This window comes from Laccaria bicolor, genomic scaffold (genome assembly GCF_000143565.1).
Source record: "Laccaria bicolor S238N-H82 LACBIscaffold_23 genomic scaffold, whole genome shotgun sequence".
Taxonomy (NCBI): domain Eukaryota; kingdom Fungi; phylum Basidiomycota; class Agaricomycetes; order Agaricales; family Hydnangiaceae; genus Laccaria; species Laccaria bicolor.
Window position 1 is genome coordinate 445,919 of NW_001889894.1, and position 19,689 is coordinate 465,607.

General features: G+C 44.6%; 5 protein-coding genes across 5 annotated transcripts; all 5 read right to left on the reverse strand.

Moving 5' to 3' along the window:
• Nucleotides 1-4,426: 4,426 nt before the first annotated feature.
• LACBIDRAFT_303249 (uncharacterized protein) lies at nt 4,427-4,632 on the reverse strand (the record flags this gene model as incomplete). The annotated part of the gene is made up of 2 exons (XM_001883993.1): nt 4,427-4,547; nt 4,604-4,632. The coding sequence occupies 2 exons, from the start codon at nt 4,630-4,632 to the stop codon at nt 4,427-4,429; spliced, it is 150 nt and encodes a 49-aa protein (XP_001884028.1).
• Nucleotides 4,633-6,051: 1,419 nt separating this feature from the next.
• On the reverse strand, nt 6,052-7,534 carry LACBIDRAFT_329778 (uncharacterized protein; the record flags this gene model as incomplete). Its single annotated transcript, XM_001883994.1, is given in 10 exon segments — nt 6,052-6,072; nt 6,092-6,197; nt 6,266-6,272; nt 6,498-6,539; nt 6,696-6,858; nt 6,908-6,967; nt 7,025-7,084; nt 7,138-7,196; nt 7,291-7,307; nt 7,341-7,534. 10 exon segments carry the CDS (start codon nt 7,532-7,534, stop codon nt 6,052-6,054), a joined length of 729 nt encoding a protein of 242 aa, XP_001884029.1.
• Nucleotides 7,535-9,030: 1,496 nt separating this feature from the next.
• On the reverse strand, nt 9,031-13,924 carry LACBIDRAFT_303252 (uncharacterized protein; the record flags this gene model as incomplete). Its single annotated transcript, XM_001883995.1, has 12 exons — nt 9,031-9,228; nt 9,282-11,274; nt 11,350-12,014; nt 12,063-12,193; nt 12,245-12,484; nt 12,534-12,581; nt 12,640-13,166; nt 13,222-13,314; nt 13,366-13,428; nt 13,494-13,556; nt 13,609-13,644; nt 13,698-13,924. The coding sequence occupies 12 exons, from the start codon at nt 13,922-13,924 to the stop codon at nt 9,031-9,033; spliced, it is 4,284 nt and encodes a 1,427-aa protein (XP_001884030.1).
• A 203-nt stretch (nt 13,925-14,127) lies between these two features.
• On the reverse strand, nt 14,128-15,186 carry LACBIDRAFT_303253 (uncharacterized protein; the record flags this gene model as incomplete). Its single annotated transcript, XM_001883996.1, has 1 exon — nt 14,128-15,186. One exon carries the CDS (start codon nt 15,184-15,186, stop codon nt 14,128-14,130), a length of 1,059 nt encoding a protein of 352 aa, XP_001884031.1.
• A 1,820-nt stretch (nt 15,187-17,006) lies between these two features.
• Nucleotides 17,007-18,447, reverse strand: LACBIDRAFT_329780 (uncharacterized protein; the record flags this gene model as incomplete). The annotated part of the gene is made up of 4 exons (XM_001883997.1): nt 17,007-17,315; nt 17,397-17,825; nt 17,859-17,901; nt 17,951-18,447. 4 exons carry the CDS (start codon nt 18,445-18,447, stop codon nt 17,007-17,009), a joined length of 1,278 nt encoding a protein of 425 aa, XP_001884032.1.
• Between the last annotated feature and the right edge of the window lie 1,242 nt (nt 18,448-19,689).

Here is a 19,689-nt window from a genome sequence, read left to right on the forward strand (position 1 = left end):
CCCTGGCAGAATGCGATGAGGATTAGTGTTTTTTTGGTCCCTATTGAATATATCTTATTATTTACAGTTGTTTATTTCTAAACTATGACATCCAAGGTCTGGTCCTCCAATCCATCAATTTCTCCCCCCCGATGGAGGCAGAAAGTGTTCAAGAACAAGCATTAATATGTCAACATATATCTGATATATTTTATTTAACTTTTATAGTGAAGGAACAAGTGGGAGATTTGAAAAACCATCAGAGCTCCAAAATGGGTGATTGTGTGATATTGTTTGCTTCTAAGGCCATGACATACAAGATGAATCCATCAATTTCCACTGATGCTGGAATAATGGAAGCATAAAAAAACAACAGAAAGGACAAAACATTATCTTTATTTCAGAAGGGGAGACTAATTTCAACTAAATACAGTAAAATGAGAAACCAGAATGACTTGCATAGACCCACCTGGGTGCAGGCACTCCCTGAGTAATAGGGAAAACTGCATTATCCCAAGGAATAAGGCATAGGGCTACAGCCAAGGGTGACCCTTTCAACAGATGCTTGGGGCACCAGCTCCAACCATGGTGGTGAAGCAGGATGAGGAACCATTGAGTTATCTGAAGATTGCAACTGGCCTCTGAAGTATTGAGCTAGATCCCTTAAGAGACCAGTGTTATGCCACATGCCCTTTCAGAATAGGTGAAATGGGGTTTGGAGGGGTAGGGGTTGGGTGGAGGGATACCCAACAGACTCCAGATTGTCATGGGGGTGAAGTTATTCATGTCATAGATGAGAAGGTGGGGGAAGATGGGTCCTTGAAATGTGAGGGGGTTGTTAAAGGGGAAAACATGGATATTTTAAAGTTAAATTACAACCCTCAATGCAACCCTACATCAGAGCATAAATGATGGCAGCACAAACCTCAAGGCTGCTGTTTAGCCAAAAAGAGTTGAAAGAGTCATAAACATAAGCCTGGCCAGGAATGGGTGAATTCTTGATTTCCATCCTGGTCTCATGTCCAGGCCCAGCTTGGACTGTAGTTTCAATGCCAAACCAGTGCTGAGTGTATGGGGCTGGGTTCAAATCAAAAGTTACTGACCAACTTTTTTTTTTCTATGGGCTCATCAGCAGGCACCATCAACTATGGTCTGTTTGTATGGATGGGGGGCTCAGTGTTAGTGGGGTAAGTAACTAATACTTGCACTCCCTCCCCCTCCCTCCCCCACTCCCCTATATCACTGCACTGTACTCCCTCTGCTCCCTCTGCCTCCATCACCCCCACCACTTCCTCTATCACTCCCACCCCTCCACAAATACTCATAGAGTACACTATGGATTAAGGCTACTCCACATGGTCAATTGTCCTATGTACCATAGAGCTACCCCAATGGGGCCAATGATATGTATACATTATTGGGCCCAATGGATTTGTTGATGCTAAGATGGCATGATGTGGCCCAGCAGTAAGTATTTTAATGGCACAGATTGGGTCAAATTCAATATATGGGTTTGTTCAGCTGAGAGCCATTAAAGACTTGGCAGCTGTTACTGCAGAAATATCTCTGTGAATATTTCTTTTCCTCTCATAGCATATGTGCATTCAATGCATGTCAAAATGAGGGATTTCAGCATGTGTTGGTGCCAAAATATCTCCAGGAATATTGTGTTGGCTCCCAGGAACCATGGGAACTGCATATATAATAAAGTCAAGAACTTTGGCAGCTGTTAGTGCCAAAATACCTTTGTGAATATTGTTTTTGCCTCTCAGCAAATATGTGCACTCAATGCATGTCAAAATCAAAGGCAAAGATTTCAACTTCTGTTAGTGCCCAAATTTGTTTTTGACCTCCTGGGAACATTGTTTGACTTTCCTGTAACATTTTCTGACCATACAGAACTATTGTTTTACCATCTGGACATATTGTTTTATCTCCTGGTACCCACTATTATCACTGTTTGATGTCCTTGTTCACAATCTAGTATAAAACAAAGTGTTGAACATAGAATACTGGTGTACTTTACCCTCCCCCACAGATTCCATCTGAACTCCACATGGACTCTATCTGAAAAAGAAGTTATGCCACAATTTCTTTTAAAATCCATCTGGAGTCCACATAAACTCCACCTGGAATCCAAGTGGCCTCCAGATGGATTTCACCCCTCAGGACTGGGACAGAGTTAAGCAGAAATTTTGCTGAATTATATATCATGTCTTAGCAGAGGCCATGAGGGGGGAGACAGAGTTGGGGACTCACATTGGTTTGGGCCCATCTTGTCTTTTTGTTCATGGGAGGTCATCTTCATATGTGGGTGCCTGTTTTCCTCTGTAGGCAGTGGTCATGGTATGTGGTCAAGAATGTGTCTGTGTAAACAGGGACACTTGGACATGGACAAAATTCAGGTTGAATCAGTACTTTCATTATACAAAGTCTGGGTTGAATCAGCACTTGAATGCATCAAAATCTGGGTGGAATGAGCATTTTTATTACCCAAAGTCTGGGTTGAATCAGCACTCCCATTATATAAAGTCTAGGTTAGCTCAAAGCTCTCAATGTCATAAAAGTAAAAGCTAAAGGTTGAAACAGGCTTTTGAAATGGCTGTCCACAAAAATTTAACAAAAGTTGCTTGCAACTTGTAATATGGAGCTATTAATGCAAGATGCCAGTGTAAGTTCATGGAAGACACCCTGAGACAAACAGAAGGATTTGAGGGTGCCACCTGCAGCCATGATGGAATTTTATAAACTCAAAGAGGAAAATTTCCTTATAGGGTAAGCCATAGTAAGATTCTTTTCCTCCACCAGACCCATTCTACTATATAAGGAGATAAGCTGACAAATAATCTCCTTATATGGTTACCTCCTTGGCTCTGTCTCACTCTGCATCACCTTCAAATGTGAGAAACAGCTATTGAACTTTCTGCTAATAAAACTGACTCATTTGTGTTGCTGAGCAAGTCAATAAAAGGGTGGCATGGAAAATGTCACTGTTACTTGCTCCAACAAATCCCTGTTCCTGCTCTGCCTAATAGCACACCCTGCTGTACAAGGCAACAGTGTTACATTTATAGTTGATTGATGAAGCAGGAAAGGGTCAGGGTTAATCAATGGAATCCATGAAATTAATGTTTCTGGAACAAGTATGGAATCCATCAGCCAATCCATGGAATCCATCTGGAATTCCTGGAATCCACCCCCTTCCATGCATGCCATCTGGATTAAGCTGGGGAGGGTAAAGTACATGTTGGTCTTGTCATATGTTGTGATTGCATGATTTTCATGAGAATGACAGTTCCCTTTTGAATTCTTAGCCTGTGACATGACTGTATTTGGAATTTGACAGAGTCTTGTTGCCATCTCTAGCTGAAGTTTGTCAATGGTGGGCTTTGGAGGCAGATCCAACCCGAGCTGACTCTGTAATAAAAAGGTTGAGTCAAATTGGTGCAATGTTTGTCAGGTTTTTTTCCTTGCATATTTGCTGCTGTCAAGCTGACATTTGGTGCTAGCCCAAAATGAAGAAGCAAGAAGATCTTGTGATGGATCCAGGGGTTACCACCAGATGTCTCCTTTCTGCAGGAATTTATTTTCTAAATCTGAGGATGAACTCAAGGATGTTATGGTTTCATATAAGTTCATGGCAATGAGGTTTGGTGGCAGCATACAAAAGACCACTCTGGATATATCAAAGGCAAACTTCAACAAACATGGTTTTGAGGGCCTCATGTACTGCAATGGGGATGCTCACTCAATGGCATTTTTACCAGGATACAGAGAACCCCCAAGGCCTTGTGAACATATGTAGGAGAGTACAAAGCATCCAAATCTCAGTCACTATTGCAAGGGAAATGGAACAAACAAATGAACAGGGTTGGTAATGATATATTGATTCCATGATTGAGTGATGATATACTAGGGCCAAACACCTTATTTGTCAGATGTGCAAAATTAACATGCAGAATCACAATGCAGTTACAAATACTAGACTTGAAGTATCAACAAAGGTTACATAAAAGGATCATTATGATAAGCATAAACCAATCAGTATAGCATGCCAGAAAGCAGATTGGAAGGAGCACAAGTCCAGTGCTTGCATGAAAGCCCCCATTTTTCTAGAAGCTGGACAAAATGATGAAGATATACAGTACACTGAGAGGGTAAAGTAAGCACCTTTATACTGTCTTTCTGGTCTTCCAGCTCCCCTTTCAAAGCACAGTGGAACTTCACATCCTCATGAAATTTGGTCTTGATATCTGAAAAGTGGTTCCAATCACCCAATGGGCCAGCTTGCTGTGTTGTTCTATGGGAAGTTTTCACAAAAAGGAGGCACTTGTTCATCATTGATATCATTGCAGAATGATATTGGTCATTCAAGCATTCCTCAAGGAGTTTGCAACCAAACCAAATTATATAGCAATATGGCAAATTGTCCATCCTTTTCACTCCTTCAACAATAGTGCCTCAAACTTCCAATACCTTGAATCTGTATATGCCAAGTATGTCCTTGCCATTGCTCAAGAAGCAGAACTGTAGTGTCCACTCTTTTTTTTAACATTGAATCTACAAACCTGTGTCATACATTGAGCACATTAGCTAGAAGACAGAAAACCAATATAGAACTTACAGTATTTCATTGTGGCAAAGCCCCTTCATGTCAAGTCAATAAAGCTCGCATTGCTCCTTTGTGAAGGAATTTGAGCTGATATCGTAATGAACAAACAAATGAACAGGTTTGGTAACACTATATTATTAGCTACTTTGATTTCTAGGTCAAATCTACTTGGGCTCACATGATCTTCAAGAAGGCTGGGGGTCCAGTGTTCACTTATGTATTCTCACTCAAAAAAAGCATAACATTCACACTCCAACAGAAGAGCAGCTGGAGAAGGTCTGGGATTCAGGAGAGTACAAGGGGAAAGTGACTGCTGGTAATATACAGGCAGATTTGATTGTGGTGTAGAAGTGAGTTTTTATCTCATTTCTATTCTCCTGGTATTGATTCTTTATAGGTTCTTCACCTCTGGATGATGAAATGTGTTGGGTTTGACAAGTCCCTTCAACGCTGAATCAACAAAGAACTCAAAACCTGGGATTCCTCAGAGGCTGGTTGCAAAACCAACAAGAAAAAGGTAGTTCATGGAGTTAAAAAAAGAAAGCATGGTAAACATGAGAGTGATGAGGGGGAGGGTAGTAAAGGCAAGGATGAGGAGGAGGAAGCTGACTTGAAGTTGGAGGACAAAGATGGATGGGAAAATGACTAGAAGGGATTCACAGGTAACTGAATTGCAATACTGGAGCAGGGGAACACAATCTAGAAATGGCCATCTGTTGATCATATTTTATGGACTTAAGACAATAATTGTTAATGGGAGATGCTTTACCATGATTTATGTCAGTTTGGCACAATCTAGACTCCATTGTAACTCATCCGACTGGTTGACACATCAACATCACATATTCCTTTCACAGCAAGCTGGCCCATTGGGTGATTGGAACCACTTTTCAGATATCAAGACCAAATTTCATGAGGATGTGAAGTTCCACTGTGCTTTGAAAGGGGAGCTGGTGGGCGCTTCGTCAGTCTTGTGGGTGCTGGTGGTCATTTGGCAGTCATTATGACTGTTCTTGTGGTTGTTTTTGTTGCTGGGCAGTGGCACTCATCTGTTGGGAGGTTGTTTGTGGTGGTGGGGGTTACGCCACGACTTGTTGTTGTTGAGGGTTGACATGGGCATGTGCTTGTCAGGTTGTGAGGCGGTCGTATTTGTTTCTTGCATGGTTGTCATTGTTCTTGGGCCACCAGGATTGTTTGTGGTGGTGGTCATGTGATGTGGTGGCCCAAGGCCAGCACAGTGTAAAGGCCAGCACAGCAGAAAGGCTAGCACAGCATAACAGCCAGGGCAGCAGCAAAGCACCAGAGGCTAAGGGGAGGGGTCTGGGGTCTCCCCAGCCATTGCAGCCAGCACTGCATTGACAAACCATTTTATTTGATACTACAGACAGAGGCAGTGAAGTACATTGTAATAGGTACTTGACAGGAAACATAGTGGCATGGGAAGATTTCAAACTCTGACCTTAGGTGTACAGGTTCAATGTCTGCAAGTTGATAGAGTACTATGGAATCATTATCAGTGAGGAGGTCGGTCTCAGTCCAGAGCACCTCATCAACCAAGCCAGGAGATATACCAGCAACAGAGAGCTCAGCCTCTGATGCAACCTGCCTGTTATTGAAATCCAGTCTTCTGGAGTTGTACTGATACTTTGGAAATTGCTGTGATCATCATCTTACAGGTGTGCTGAATGCCAATGTCACACAAAGTGGTACTCAATTCCTGTAAAACCTGGTACATGATCAGGGTTGAAAAAAAGGCCACCAGCCTCTGGAATCTCTGGTGCCATTGAGTGAGCATCCATATTGCAGTACATGAAGTTGTCAAAACCATGTTTGTCAAAGTTCACCTTTGACATATTTGGAGTGGTCTCTTGTGTGCTGCCACCAAACCTCATCGCCATGAACTTACATGAAACCATGATGTCCTTGAGTTCATCCTCAAGCTTGAGATCTAAAAAATGAATTCCAGCAGCGAGGAGATGTCTTCTTCATCTCCTCAACTTCATATATAGAGTTTGCTTGGGTTGTGTCTGCCTCCAAGGCCCATTGTTGACAAACTTCAGCTGGAGATGGCAACAAGACACTGTCAAATTCCAAACACGGTCACATTGCAGGTCGAGGATTGAGTTGAGAAGGGAAATATCATCCCACAATTCTTCCTTGACAGCAACAGCAAAATGTGGTTCAAGATGTTGACCTTCAAAGGCATGGTCAATATCTTCCATGGGGCTGTCATCAGCACCACATGCAAGTGGCTCAACACAACCAATCTGAGAATAATTGTAACCATCTGTCAAAACTTGAAGATGAGTTGCTTACCAGGAAGTCGTTGACGTCGATATCTTCATCAGCCCCATATGGCTCTTTGACAGGACCTATCTGAACAGAGTTCTGATGGTCTAGACTCTATAATGTCAGAGCTTCAGGATAACTTACTGGGAAGTCGTTGATGTCAATATCATCATCAGCCTCATATGGGTCCTCAACAAAACCAATCTGAAAGAGTTGTTATTGTCTAGACATAACCTCAGAGCTAAATGATAACATACCAGGAAGTCATTGATGTCAATATCATTGTCATCGAGTGCAGGAGCTGACCCCCATGGACCTGATATCAAATTGGTTTCCTGCTTTTACCATGAATCAACTATGCATGTGGCAGTTCTATATGTACCACTGGTCCACCAGTGGACAAAGCTGACTTATCATCAGATTCACCCTACATCCAAGTTGGTTTGTCAACTTCTCTAACAATAAGATGCTGAGAGGGTAAGCAAGCACCTTGATAATGTATTTCTGGTCTTCTGGCTCCCCTTTTAAAGCACAGTGGGCCTTCACATCCTGATGGAATTTGGCCTTGACGGTATCTGAATGGTGGCCTTTCCGGTCCTCAAGTTCCTCCTTAGGCTGCAGTAGGTTATTCAAAAGCACAAAGCATAGAGCCATATCAACAATGAACTTTTTTGATATTGAAGGTTTTCTCGTCTTCACTTTTGACCTAGTAGTATTACAACCCTAAAATCTGGCATGCTTGGATTTCTCTGCCCTGCCCGTTTTGTGCTCCCTCCCATTCATCCAGTCCAAGGTTCTTGCACTCATTTTGTAACTCCCATTCGTGTGGTTCCAGAGAACCTTTTTTCATCCAAATCCATTGGAGATTGGCAGAGATACTGATGAAATACTGTGGAATAGGTATATAAATATCTTAATGCTCACTTCAGTCACCCATTTTTGGGTACCTATGAGGTACATCAATTCCTTGATTTAGGGTACCTTGAGGGGAGGTCTTTACCTTCCCCGGGTTAATCCATATGGAATCCATGTGGAATCCATGGAATCAATCTTGGCTGAGACCACTGCCAATTTGTTGTTCCATGGACATCATGGATTCCATGTGGAATGATCATGGAATGGTCATGGAATGGTCAATTCCATATGGAATTTAGGCATATCCACATTGGATTCCATGGAGCATTCCATATGGATTCCATGGAAGACCAATATACCATTAGAATACATATAAACACAGTATTTATAGTGTCCTTACTATATTTAAGTAAAAAAGAATTTTTGCACCTAAGAGAATTGAACCCTCAATGTCATCAATAATACCAACACTAAAGCCAACTGAGCCATGCAGGCTTTATTATATGTTAAATAAAAGGTAGCTATATACCGCACCAAGGCACGTGGCGTCATATGTGTGACATGCTGTGGCTGAAACGTCACCACATTGTTCCTTCCTTCCCCACCACCACCATCTGACGACCATCCACCGTCCCTCACCACCGTGACAAACCACGACCGCCCACATCAACAACGACGCGACCGCCCACATCAACAACGACGACACACCAACGACGCCAACGACGGACAACATCGTCACGGACCACCCGCGACCATTGACGAGCGCCGAGGATGTGAAGACGACATGGCAGATGTGCCATGTTGTCCGGACAGTGACGACGCATGCCGTCATCACTGTCCAACCTGATCAGGTCAGTGCACCCCCCCCCTCTCTCTTTCTGTATGGCCGGCTCACACCAGCTCCAGGGGCCACGTCGCTGTCTGCGACACGAGCGCAACGCAAACGCCAACGCCAACACAAATGAAACAGCAACCCACCCCCACGGACGCCAATACAGCCCACCACCCACGACCGACGACGACGCGCGCCCACGCATGGAGGATTCCACTCATGTCAATGGAAATGGGCAGTACTTTACACTCCCACTGCTTGTCCAACGGACTCCGACAGACTTTCATCGGACCCTGCCATTTCCGATGGACCCAGCGGACAGTCCGTCGGAAGACCGTCGGAGTCCGTTGGACATGACTGGATTCCGCTGCTCAGTGTGACTTGCCAGATACATTCAGTGGACATTTAATAAATCAATAGTGGGATTTGAAACTTGTCAAGTAGAGTTATATACATCTTTTGCTTACTCAGCTTCATCATTGTCAGTATCACCACCTTCCTCTTCCTGCATCCCTTTAGCTGCTTTTTTGGCTTGGCGGGCAATAACCTTTCTAGTGTGATAAGAAAGCATTGTGTGAATAAACCAGTTATAGTTTTGGGGTATCATTCTCTTGAGGATTGATTCAAAACCTCCCAGCCATGCATTGAGTTGTTCACAGGCCTATTATTAGTTCATTAGTTTATCAATATTACAAAGATTCAAATTAGGTTTACCTGAGTATTAAATGCTCGTTTGTCATAGGTTGATCCATCAGAAGCTATGGCTTTTATAACTAAATTTGGAGCAGACCCATCTGTGGGAGCTGGATTACACCATGTTCGACAAAGAATGTCTTCTTTCCAATGTTTCCCATAGTGGAAAGTATCAACTATCAATCGTGTTGTTTCTGACCACTCATCCCAGTGACCTTGTGCAGCCATATGTTTAAGCACTTTACAAGCTTTATCAATGCAGATATAATCTGGATGCGATTCCTTTGTAGGATAAACCTTCTTCATAAAGGCCAGAATGTTTGACTCTGACTCTGATTTGGCAAATTTTGCCCATGCTTCAACAACACCACATGGATAACAAATTGTTTCAACACAATAAAATGTTGCAGGACCAAAAAAGTGCTTTAATTTTTTGGGTTCTGGAGCTGGCTGATCATGTGGCTGAACTTCATGCTCAGATCTAGGATTCCACTCTAGATTTTCTTGCTGACGGTTCAACATTCTTTTTGATCCTGCCAAACTTGCAGCTGAGTGATCGAGCAGGTATTTATTCCAAACACTTTGATGAGCTGCACAGGCTTTTGTGGGGCGAACCAAGGTCTCTGTGCAATCTCTAACACGACAACGATTGCCAAACTCATGTTCATGTACTCGACACAAGGCACCTCCTCGATAATTAAGTAGATCACCAATGCAACCATCAGCAGCACAATGCTTTGTGCCATTAACCATTCCATCAATTACTCTCATGGTTACATTCCGCATCTGAACTGTGTTCTGTGCAGAAGTGGAAGGATCATTATTTGGGTTCAAAACCACATCTGATGTTGCTTGATATGGTTGTGAACACTCAGCACATGCATGACCTTTAGCTGGTTGAATTAAACCATCATTTCCTAAAGCTGCAAAAGCATCTTCTGTTACTTCCTCTATTGATGATACATCTCGAGTGACAAAATCAACCCCTGATATTTCAGATGCTTGCCGGATAGATTCCTGCATGAAAGCAGCCCACACCTGGCAGCGAGACAGTGTGATACAGTCATTGCCATAAGTGTCATTAAAATAATTTGCCCAGCCAGATGTAGATGCATGAAGGTGATATGTTCCATTTATCACTGAAGTTGAAAACTTGCGGTCAACCCAAAGCTTCTGGCCAACTTTAATATACAATGCAGAGTTCAGATATAGTTGCATAGCTTCAGTATCTGCTGTCAAAGCTGTATGTTCATGATCTGCATAATAAATAGTTTCACAGTTGTTACAGTATCCAGAAAGCAACTGAACATTTTTAAAGACCTCTGTGCCTTTGATCAAAGTCACTCTTGGAATATGGCGTGTTTGTGTATTCTGTTTTAAAAAACATCGTCCACAGCCTGCAGTCAAACAGACAGATGAGTTTGGGCAAATCAACAGTGCTGGTTGAATAGAACTGTGTGATATATGTTGCAAAGTACCAGTGAATTTTTGTTTATTGTTATATGGGTAAAGGCCCAATAAATGTGAGAATTCAACAAGTTTCACAGCCAATGATGAAACATTACTCTCTCTGGCAGTTGCATTTTTAAACATGGATAGCTCATTTTCTGAGAATAGAGTGTCTGCATCATTGTCGCCAAGTTGTTCAATAATTGCACGTGCTAGACATTTAATCCATGATGTTGCCTTAGATCCAGGACTTTGTTTGAAATGAAGAGAGAGAAGCTCTGTATTGTTGGTCATTGACAGCAACATCATCATAACTGTTGGCAGAGATATTTTATCTCCAAAGTTGTTGATAATGAATTCACTAAAGTCTTGAAAGCCTATGTCTGGGAAAGGAGCAGACTGTGGGCTTGCTAAGGCATGTGGAATCAAGAATGCCATCCACAAAAGCAGAGATAACTGAGAACTAAATGCAGTGCAAGCAATCATAAAGACCAAACCACTCAAGTTGCCAGCAAGACCATCCAGATAATAGCAAAGAACAAGCAGGACCAAAAGATTCAAACTACTGTACAAAAGAAATTCATGAGATATAGCCAGATGATAGTACAAAGATTTGAGCTGTCAAAGTTAGCATACTTACTACTTGCGCTTGGAACTTCCACTCTTGGAAGTGGCCACCTTCTTAGCAGATCCGGCAGGCTTCTTCGAGGTAGACGATTTCTTCGATGTGCCTGCAGATGCCTCCTTTGCTGCACCTTTCTTCGGCTTGATCAATGATCCCCCATTCTGCACCCATGCAAGCAACTCTGCAAAATGATACGCCTTCATCTTCACCCCAAACAACTCTTCAGTCTCCATACTGTCCTCATCATTACTCAACCATTTTACCATTTCTGGATACTCTGCAATGTGAGGAAAAATCTTGGTCCAATAATCATGCCAGGTCGATTTGCCGATGAAGAGGTTTGGAATCTCTCTACCGACAGGCAGTCTAAGCTCTGCAGGCCAAGTCCCATCCTTCTGCATCTTCTTGAATTTCTTCTCAGCCTCAAGAAGAGCAAGATAGCGAGTGTAATGTTCCTGAAGTTTAAGTGCATTACCAGCACGACGCAAAGCCACTGGAATCTCAAGAGCATCAGCCATTGCAGTCTGCTCTTGGGTAAAGTGAACCCGAACACCCTGAGGTGGGCCAGCGACAACTGGAACAAGTTGGCTAGTAGTAGCAGCAGCAGCAACAGGAAGACCAGGACTAGCAGCTGAGGCAACAACGATAGTAGATGAGAGACTTGGTAAAGTGAAGTTGCTCTGTGGTATCATTGAATTACCAATCAAAAAGTGTAAGAAAAAAATTACCAAAAGAATCTGAATGACTGGCTTGTTGTTTTCTGTGTGCCAAGTGATCTCTTCATCTCCCTCAACTGATGTAATCTCTTCAAAAGAGCCCAAAAGAGTCCAGACAATGTCATGAACAAAAATCGTGTATTCTATTCCAAAGAAGTCAGCATATGTCTATGAATTAAGATAAGACAACTTACCAGGATTCTTGATGGTAGGCCACTTTTTTCCAAGAGCATCGAAGAGAGGTTTAGACATATGAGAGATCGCCAGCATTTTTTGAAAGGATGGAGGGGTTTCAGTAGGCACAACAGTAGAGGGGTCACTGCTTGAAATATAAACCATGATCTTGCCTTTCTGTTGTAATGCAGGCAGATCGACCAAGGGTTCATCACCAAAGCCATAGGTATTTCCAACAGCATTGCCACGTGCAAATCCACCTGGAGATTAAATTTATAAAAAATGGCAGACAGATACAATTAAACTGACCAATTGTCTTGCTAGCACCTTGAAGGTCATCAAGAGTAACAGCCATTTCTAAAATTAATAAACAGATCAGAAAATTTAAAATCCTAGCTTAAATCACTCTACTCACCCTCTAAAGTGGTTACTTCAATGGTGTTCGCCATCGCAGCAGTTGCAACAGAGACAGTTGTCTCTGCCACAGTTCCAACCTTGTTGATGTCCACCATCTCAACATCTTGATCAACACCTGCATCTTTGACTTTGCCTGCATCCTCCTCAACTTTTTCCACATCGTCACCTGACTCCTTGTCCTTCTCCCCCTCAACTTCATCATCATCTCCACCCTCCTCTTCACCCTCATCCTCACCCTCCTCTTCGCCATCTTTGCCACCCTCATCTTCACCCTCATCTTCACCATCTTCTTCACCCTCATCTTCGCCATCACCCTGACCCTTTAGCTCATCCTGATCACCACTCTCACTCCCACTCCCACTCACTTCTCCAATATTAGCCATGTCTCTTCCCTTTCCTTTGTCCTTCACCTCGTCATCTGTCATACCCTCTTCAGCAGACGTCTCTCCCTCTGGAACTTCAGTTACACGCTGACGAGGAGTCTTTACCACAGCTGGTGCTTGCTTTTCAATGATAGTCTGAAGCCTGAAAAAGTAAGTTGGTAAATCTCAAAAAATATAATCTGATAAAATGTTCTTACTCATTGGTGGAAGATACCACTGTGGTAGCCTCTTGGACAGGCCTAGGAGGTGGAGCTATAGCTGCTCCACTATCAAGCAAAATTTTCTGAGTTCTGCATCAAATTAATAGGTGATCAAAATTTAAACATAATAAATATACTGACTTAGTAAGATGATCTGCGGCTGCCTTTTCAGCTGCAGCCTTTACAGAACTAGCCCTCGAAGTCCTAACAAATATTGGTAAACAACCCATTGAGTTAGAATAGAAAGAAAAAAAGAATTAAATGCTTACGGAGTAGATTGGCCTGCGGCTGCCTTTTCAACTGCAGCCTTTACAGGTTTGGCACTAGATTTCCTACAAAAATTGGTAAGCAAATGACCAAGCTATGATGAAAAAAAAAACATACATAATTCCCTTCTTTCCCTTCTTTCCAGCAGCTTTGCTATGGAGAGGTCTACTTCAGTAATAAATTCAGAGATATTGAATTTTTCTTACTTGTTTCCCTTGTCCCCTTTCTTTCCTGTAGCTCCACCTTCATTATCCTCACCCTCACCTCCAGTCTCACCCACTTCACTGTCCATGGCAACCTTCTTGGCAGCTGGTTCCACAGAGGCATCAACAGACGATGCAGCACGCTTTCTGGGACTCCTACGAGACTTAGGAGGGGACTTAGGAGGCGAGGTGGGAACATTAGCAGAGTTCTTGGAAGTCCTGGGAGGCATAGTAAGCAAGGAGTTAACTCAGATGTTCTTAGATGGTGGTGGATGAAGGAAGAGATAAGAAACAAGCAACTTGTCAAGTCCACTTGTCATTACATAAGCATTTCTCACCACTTCAAAGTTCACAAAAAAACCGTAAGTCCAAAGTTGCAAAGAAATTTTTACTTGCAAAAATACAAACTATGTACACATACGAAAGAAACTATCTACCAGATGTATATAACTCTCCTACTAAAAGGGCGTGTGTACGTAAGGTGGGGCACGAAACGATACAGGAGGGAAGTGGAAGTGGATGCGTTGAGTCTAAGGTGGGGGCGCGAAACGATATGAGACGGGAGTGGAAGCGGATGTGTTGAGTCTGCAGGGATGGGCGTTGGGCGCCGTTTGTGAAATGGTGGGGGATGAGTGTGGTTGGGCGCGAAACGATGTTGGGCGTGAAATGACGGACACTGGGCGCCGTTGGTGAGAAGGGCGAGAAAGGGGAGTGGAAGGGTACAAGGCGGGGTACACGGATGTGGTGAGTCCGCTGGTGGATGTTTGGACGGAAAGGCGAAGGGCGCTGTGGGCGCTGTTTGCGAAATGGATGGGTTTGAGCAGTTTACTGGGTGGAAAACGACAGGCAGTGGGCGCCGTTGGTGAAAAGGGTGGGAAAGGGGAGTGGAAGGGTGCGTGCGTGCGTTACATGGGTGCGTAGGGTCTGCGGGTGGGCGGTTGTTGTGAAATGGGTGGAATTGGGAAGTTTGTGAGGCGCAGAACAAGAGGCGCTGGGTGCCGTTGGTGAAAAGGGTAGGAAAGGGGAGTGGGAGGGTACAAGGTGGGGTGTGCGGATGTGGTGAGTCCACTGGTGGACGTTTGGACGGAAAGGCGAAGGGCGCTGTGGGCGCTGTTTGCGAAATGGATGGGTTTGAGCAGTTTATTGGGCGCGAAAACGACAGGCAGTGGGCGCCGTTGGTGAAAAGGGTGGGAAGGGGAGTGGAAGGGTGCGTGCGTGCGTTACATGGGTGCGTAGGGTCTGCGGGTGGGCGGTTGTTGTGAAATGGGTGGAATTGGGAAGTTTGTGAGGCGCGGAACGAGAGGCGCTGGGCGCCGTTGGTGAAAAGGGTGGGAAAGGGAGTGGAAGAATGTGTGGGTGCCGTATAAACGATGGGAAATGGTGGTTGAAGAGTGCGTGGGTGCCGCATGCAGATGGGCAATGGGCGCCGTTGGTAAAAGAGGGTGGGGAAGTGGGGTGGAGGGTGCGTGGGTGTTGTATGTGAGCTGGTCATGGATCGTGGTGCTGCCGAATTGGTCAGTAGGTGCTAAAATCGAGGGGGGACACACCATGGGCCCCACAGGGTTTCAAACCTGATGTTAACGTTGTCAGTGGGCAGTGAGATGGAGATAGCGACGTGGGACTTACCTGTGGGACCCACGAACATCGTTCTACACTGAAACGACGCGGCTACGCGATGTCGAGAGGATGAGGGACAGAGGGTGGTGATGGGGGGAGAAGAGGAAGGGTGGGAAGAAATTGTGTTGGTGTGACGGATTCATCACACAACTTGCCATGTGACTTTCAAATATATTTGGGAATGCTCACCCCGCAAGCTGAACAAAATGCAAAAACCCAATGGTCAGGACTATACAACACACCTATCATTATAACTACTAGCCACGACATCTCTACTTTACTATGTAGATATTTAGTTGTTTATTATTTACTTTCTTTTTCAGTAATAATACTAGTAACGAGCCCTGCTTCCTTGCATTCCGTTGGACTTTCGTTGGTCATGTCCATCGGAATTCCGTTGGACTTCCGTTGGCGGTGTCCGTTGGAATTCCGTTGGACTTCCGTTGGCTGTGTCCGTTGGAATTCCATTGGTCTTGGTCATTTCCAGTGGACTATAGCTGATGGTTTGCTGTTAGTCCATTGGTAGTCCACCGGAAAAGTCTGTTGGACTGAAAGGTCCAACCAAAAATGGCCGGAAAATCATCGGAAAATCATCGGAAAAATACTGCACTTGCAAAGCAGAAAAATCTCTGTTCTGATTACCCTCAGTCCGACGGAGTCCGACCGGAGTCCACTCGGAAAAGCAGTGGCAGCGTAAAGACCTCACATTTGCTTAGGAATGTGAAGCTGGGAGACCTAGCTAAAGCAAGGTGATCAGATTTTATGTTCTTTAAGTCTCCAGATTGATAGGAAGTAGATCTAAATTATTGGAAGAAGAACTTAAAATGTATCAAGTTTTCATTGAGTTATTCATGCTTAGCTGGTGGCCAAGTCGCAACTCAAATGAACTGACTTTTTTCATAACCAGTCTAATATATCAATCAAATCTCAGTGTTTTGTTGGGGATCTTTTTCTTAAACTTTAGATCAGCTTCTCATATACCTGTCAATTCCAAGAAGATAAAATTTGAGCAAAAATACCACTCTGTATGAACTTCATTCAGAAACAACATTGCACTTTTTGCACACCAAATTGCATGCTTTTAAAATTAATTGTATGTGGAGTGGTACTTAATGTAGTAGATTATTGAAGTGCATATTCTAGTCCAACCTGTTGGATATTAATCTAGCTCAAGTCCAAGCTTTTGAAATGGATGGTATTATGTAGTGTTTAGGACTGAATGATAATACACACAATTTCTTGTTGTCTTGCTTCTCAAATACCACATCACCACAATGGATCCAGTATTATGCATGCCAAAATCTGGGATCAAGCTCAATTGAACTAATTTTCAAAGGATTAAGTTTACTATATTGCCTCCTTTTGTAGCTTAATACCTCAGCAAAAACCTGAAGAACCCTTCCACAAAAAATGGCACCCAATGGACCAGTATTGCAGCCTGCAGAAATAATTTATATATTTTGAAAAAGGACCCCANNGACACCCTTTGTCAGCTTTGGTATGATGGTATGGTATGGTATGAGATCATTTGGTATGGTATGAGATGACATGGTATGGTATGGTAACATGGTATTGGTATGAGTGGGATATGGTATGGGTTTTCCATTCCATGGTACCATGGTATTGGTATTGAGCTCATATACCACCCCGGAATGGGTACCCTCAAGGTACCCTAAATCAAGGAATTGATGTACCTCATAGGTACCCTAAAATGGGTGACTGAAGTGGAGATAATCCCATGGACAACTGTTCGGATGCCTTCAGCTCCTCTGTGTTACGCTCCTCCTCCAAAAGCCCATCCAAGTATACCTCCTTCTTTTGAAAGCCATAGTCCACCCATCGGATGAGGCCGCCTGCGGTAAACTGGGTAAAGCTATAGCGTCGCTCGCCAGGTTGGATGGGGGTGTTGGAGTGAGTGACAGCAGCAGAAGGAACCAAGATTGTTGATCTGGCAGGAAACTCAATGACCAGCCAGAGATCCCAAAGAACAAGATGTCCACCTTTCTTGGCATCAAAGTGTCCAAGAGACGTGATTGCGCAGAGGCCGAAGGGTAGATTTGCATGGTCCTTGTGTCAGTAACAAACGGTTTGTGGCCCGAGGTTGAAGCAGCATGAGGCGAAGACGCTGCTGTCGAAGTTCTGCTGTAATTGATCGTTGTGGTCGAGAAGGACCTGAAGAGGGTTGGCGTAGTACTTGTGAAGGCGTGGTGCCCACGTTGATAAGATGGCTATCAGTTCGCTGGCTGAGTGGAAATGTTTGAAGGGAGACGACCTTTGCTTACCAGACTGATGGCCTGCCAATCGAACAAAGGCCTCGTGTTTTCGAAGACTTTCCATAAGCTCCACCTCTGAGGGATCTTGCTGTAGTATGCCTGGCTGTGTCTGTCCTCCGCCGTGCAAGATGCCCATATTCCTTGTGAGATACTTGCCTCTCCTGTGCCGCCGATCCTTCTTGCTCAGCTTGAAATGAGGCCGAGCAGCCTCCCATGCCTCCGCAGCAGCCTCGGCAACCCCCTGGAATGATGCAGCGTTGGTTCCCCCACAAACCATGATGATGCGTTGCTTGTGGTCTCCGATGGGTATAGATGTTCTGTTCTGTACGTCAAATATAAGTCGAAAGAAATACTGCCGTCACTCACTCGCCGGTCCATGATACATAGTCAAACTGAAAGCGTGAATGTGGTCCCACCAGTTGATCCACCGTGTATAGGGTCGTGGAGCCATCGCCTCGAATACCAACGTATCCGGTGGATGCAATTGACAATTTCGTGCTGTCAAACTTTGTTTTGAGTGGCACAGCATCACTAATGTGGTTCTTCCGGATGTTTGGCCGTGCCTTGTAGTTCTCCACCCGCCTTGCATTCCCCTCTTTCTGAAGGACACGCTCCAATTGGCGCTTTTTGTTTCGGTTGACGTGGCCCTGTCTCTTGCTGTGAGTGGAGGGGAGGTCTTTACCATCCCCCATGAGTTCCGGCGGATTCCAAGTGGAATGTCGGAATTCCATGGAATTCCGACGGAAACTAGTTGGCTGGAGCCTCAGCCATTCTGGTTTCCAATTCCACAGAAATTCCAATGGAATCCGACGGAATCCGGTGGAAATGGTCGGAATCCGGGAGCCTCCCGGAACAGTTTCCATTGGAATCCATTGGATTCCAACCAGATTCCATGGAATTCCAATGGAAAGTATATTCCAGTCAAATTCCAACAGATTCCGAGAGATTCCAATGAATTCCAATATTTGTTGTTGTTATTATAATATATAAAAAAATAAGTGGATTCATAAGGATTGAACTCTAGGCTTGGGAAATGTCACGTGAAGTCCAAGCAACAATATTTCCACTACACCATACGGCCGTTAAAATTCTACAAACAATTATTCTATATAACCCACCCTCACTAAACGAGTCACGGCGTTTGCCGACGTCACCATCAGCATCTCTGTTTTGCTGTCAACCACAACCACAACCATAACCACAACCACCACCACCGTCGCCGCGACCAGCGCGGTCACCTCGAATCACGCCCACGCCAGCGGACAACGACGACGACGACGACGATGGACGACGACACGACGACACGACGACGACGACGGACGACGACACGTCAACGCACGACGAGGACGACGACACGTCAACGCACGACGACGACGGACGACGACGACGCGTCACGTCAACACACGACGACCACGCACGACACGTCAGCGACGACGACACATCAACGGACGACGACGACGACGAGGACGAGGACGAGGACGACGACGGACGAGGACGACGACACGACACGTCGACGGACGACACGTCAGCGACGACGAGACGGCCGCACGTCAACGGACGACGGCGACACGTCAACGGACGACGACGAGCCCCCTCCCTTTTCCCTCCCCCCTTCCTATTCCCTCCTCCTTCCTATTCCCTCCCCTTTCCTTTTCCCTCCCCCTTCCTTTGTCCTCCCCCTTCCTTTGTCCTCCCCCTTCCCTGTCCCTCCCCTCCCTCTTCCCTTTCCCTTCCCTTTTCCCTCCCCCTTCCCTTTTCCATCCCCCTTCCCTTGTCAATCCCCTATTTCTTGTGCCCCCCCCTTCCTTTACCCTTTACCCTTCCCCCCTTCCTTTTCCCTTTTCCCTTCCCCCCTTCCTTTCCCTTTTCCCTTTTCCCTTCCCCCCTTCTTTTTCCCTTTTCCCTTTTCCCTTTTCCCTTTTCCCTTTTCCCTTTTCCCTTTTCCCTTTTCCCTTTTCCCTTTTCCCTTTTCCCTTTTCCCTTTTCCCTTTTCCCTTTTCCCTTTTCCCTTTTCCCTGTTCCCTTTTCCCTTTTCCCTTTTCCCTTTTCCCTTTTCCCGGTCCCTTTTCCCTTTTCCCTTTTCCCTTTCCCTTTCCCTTTCCCTT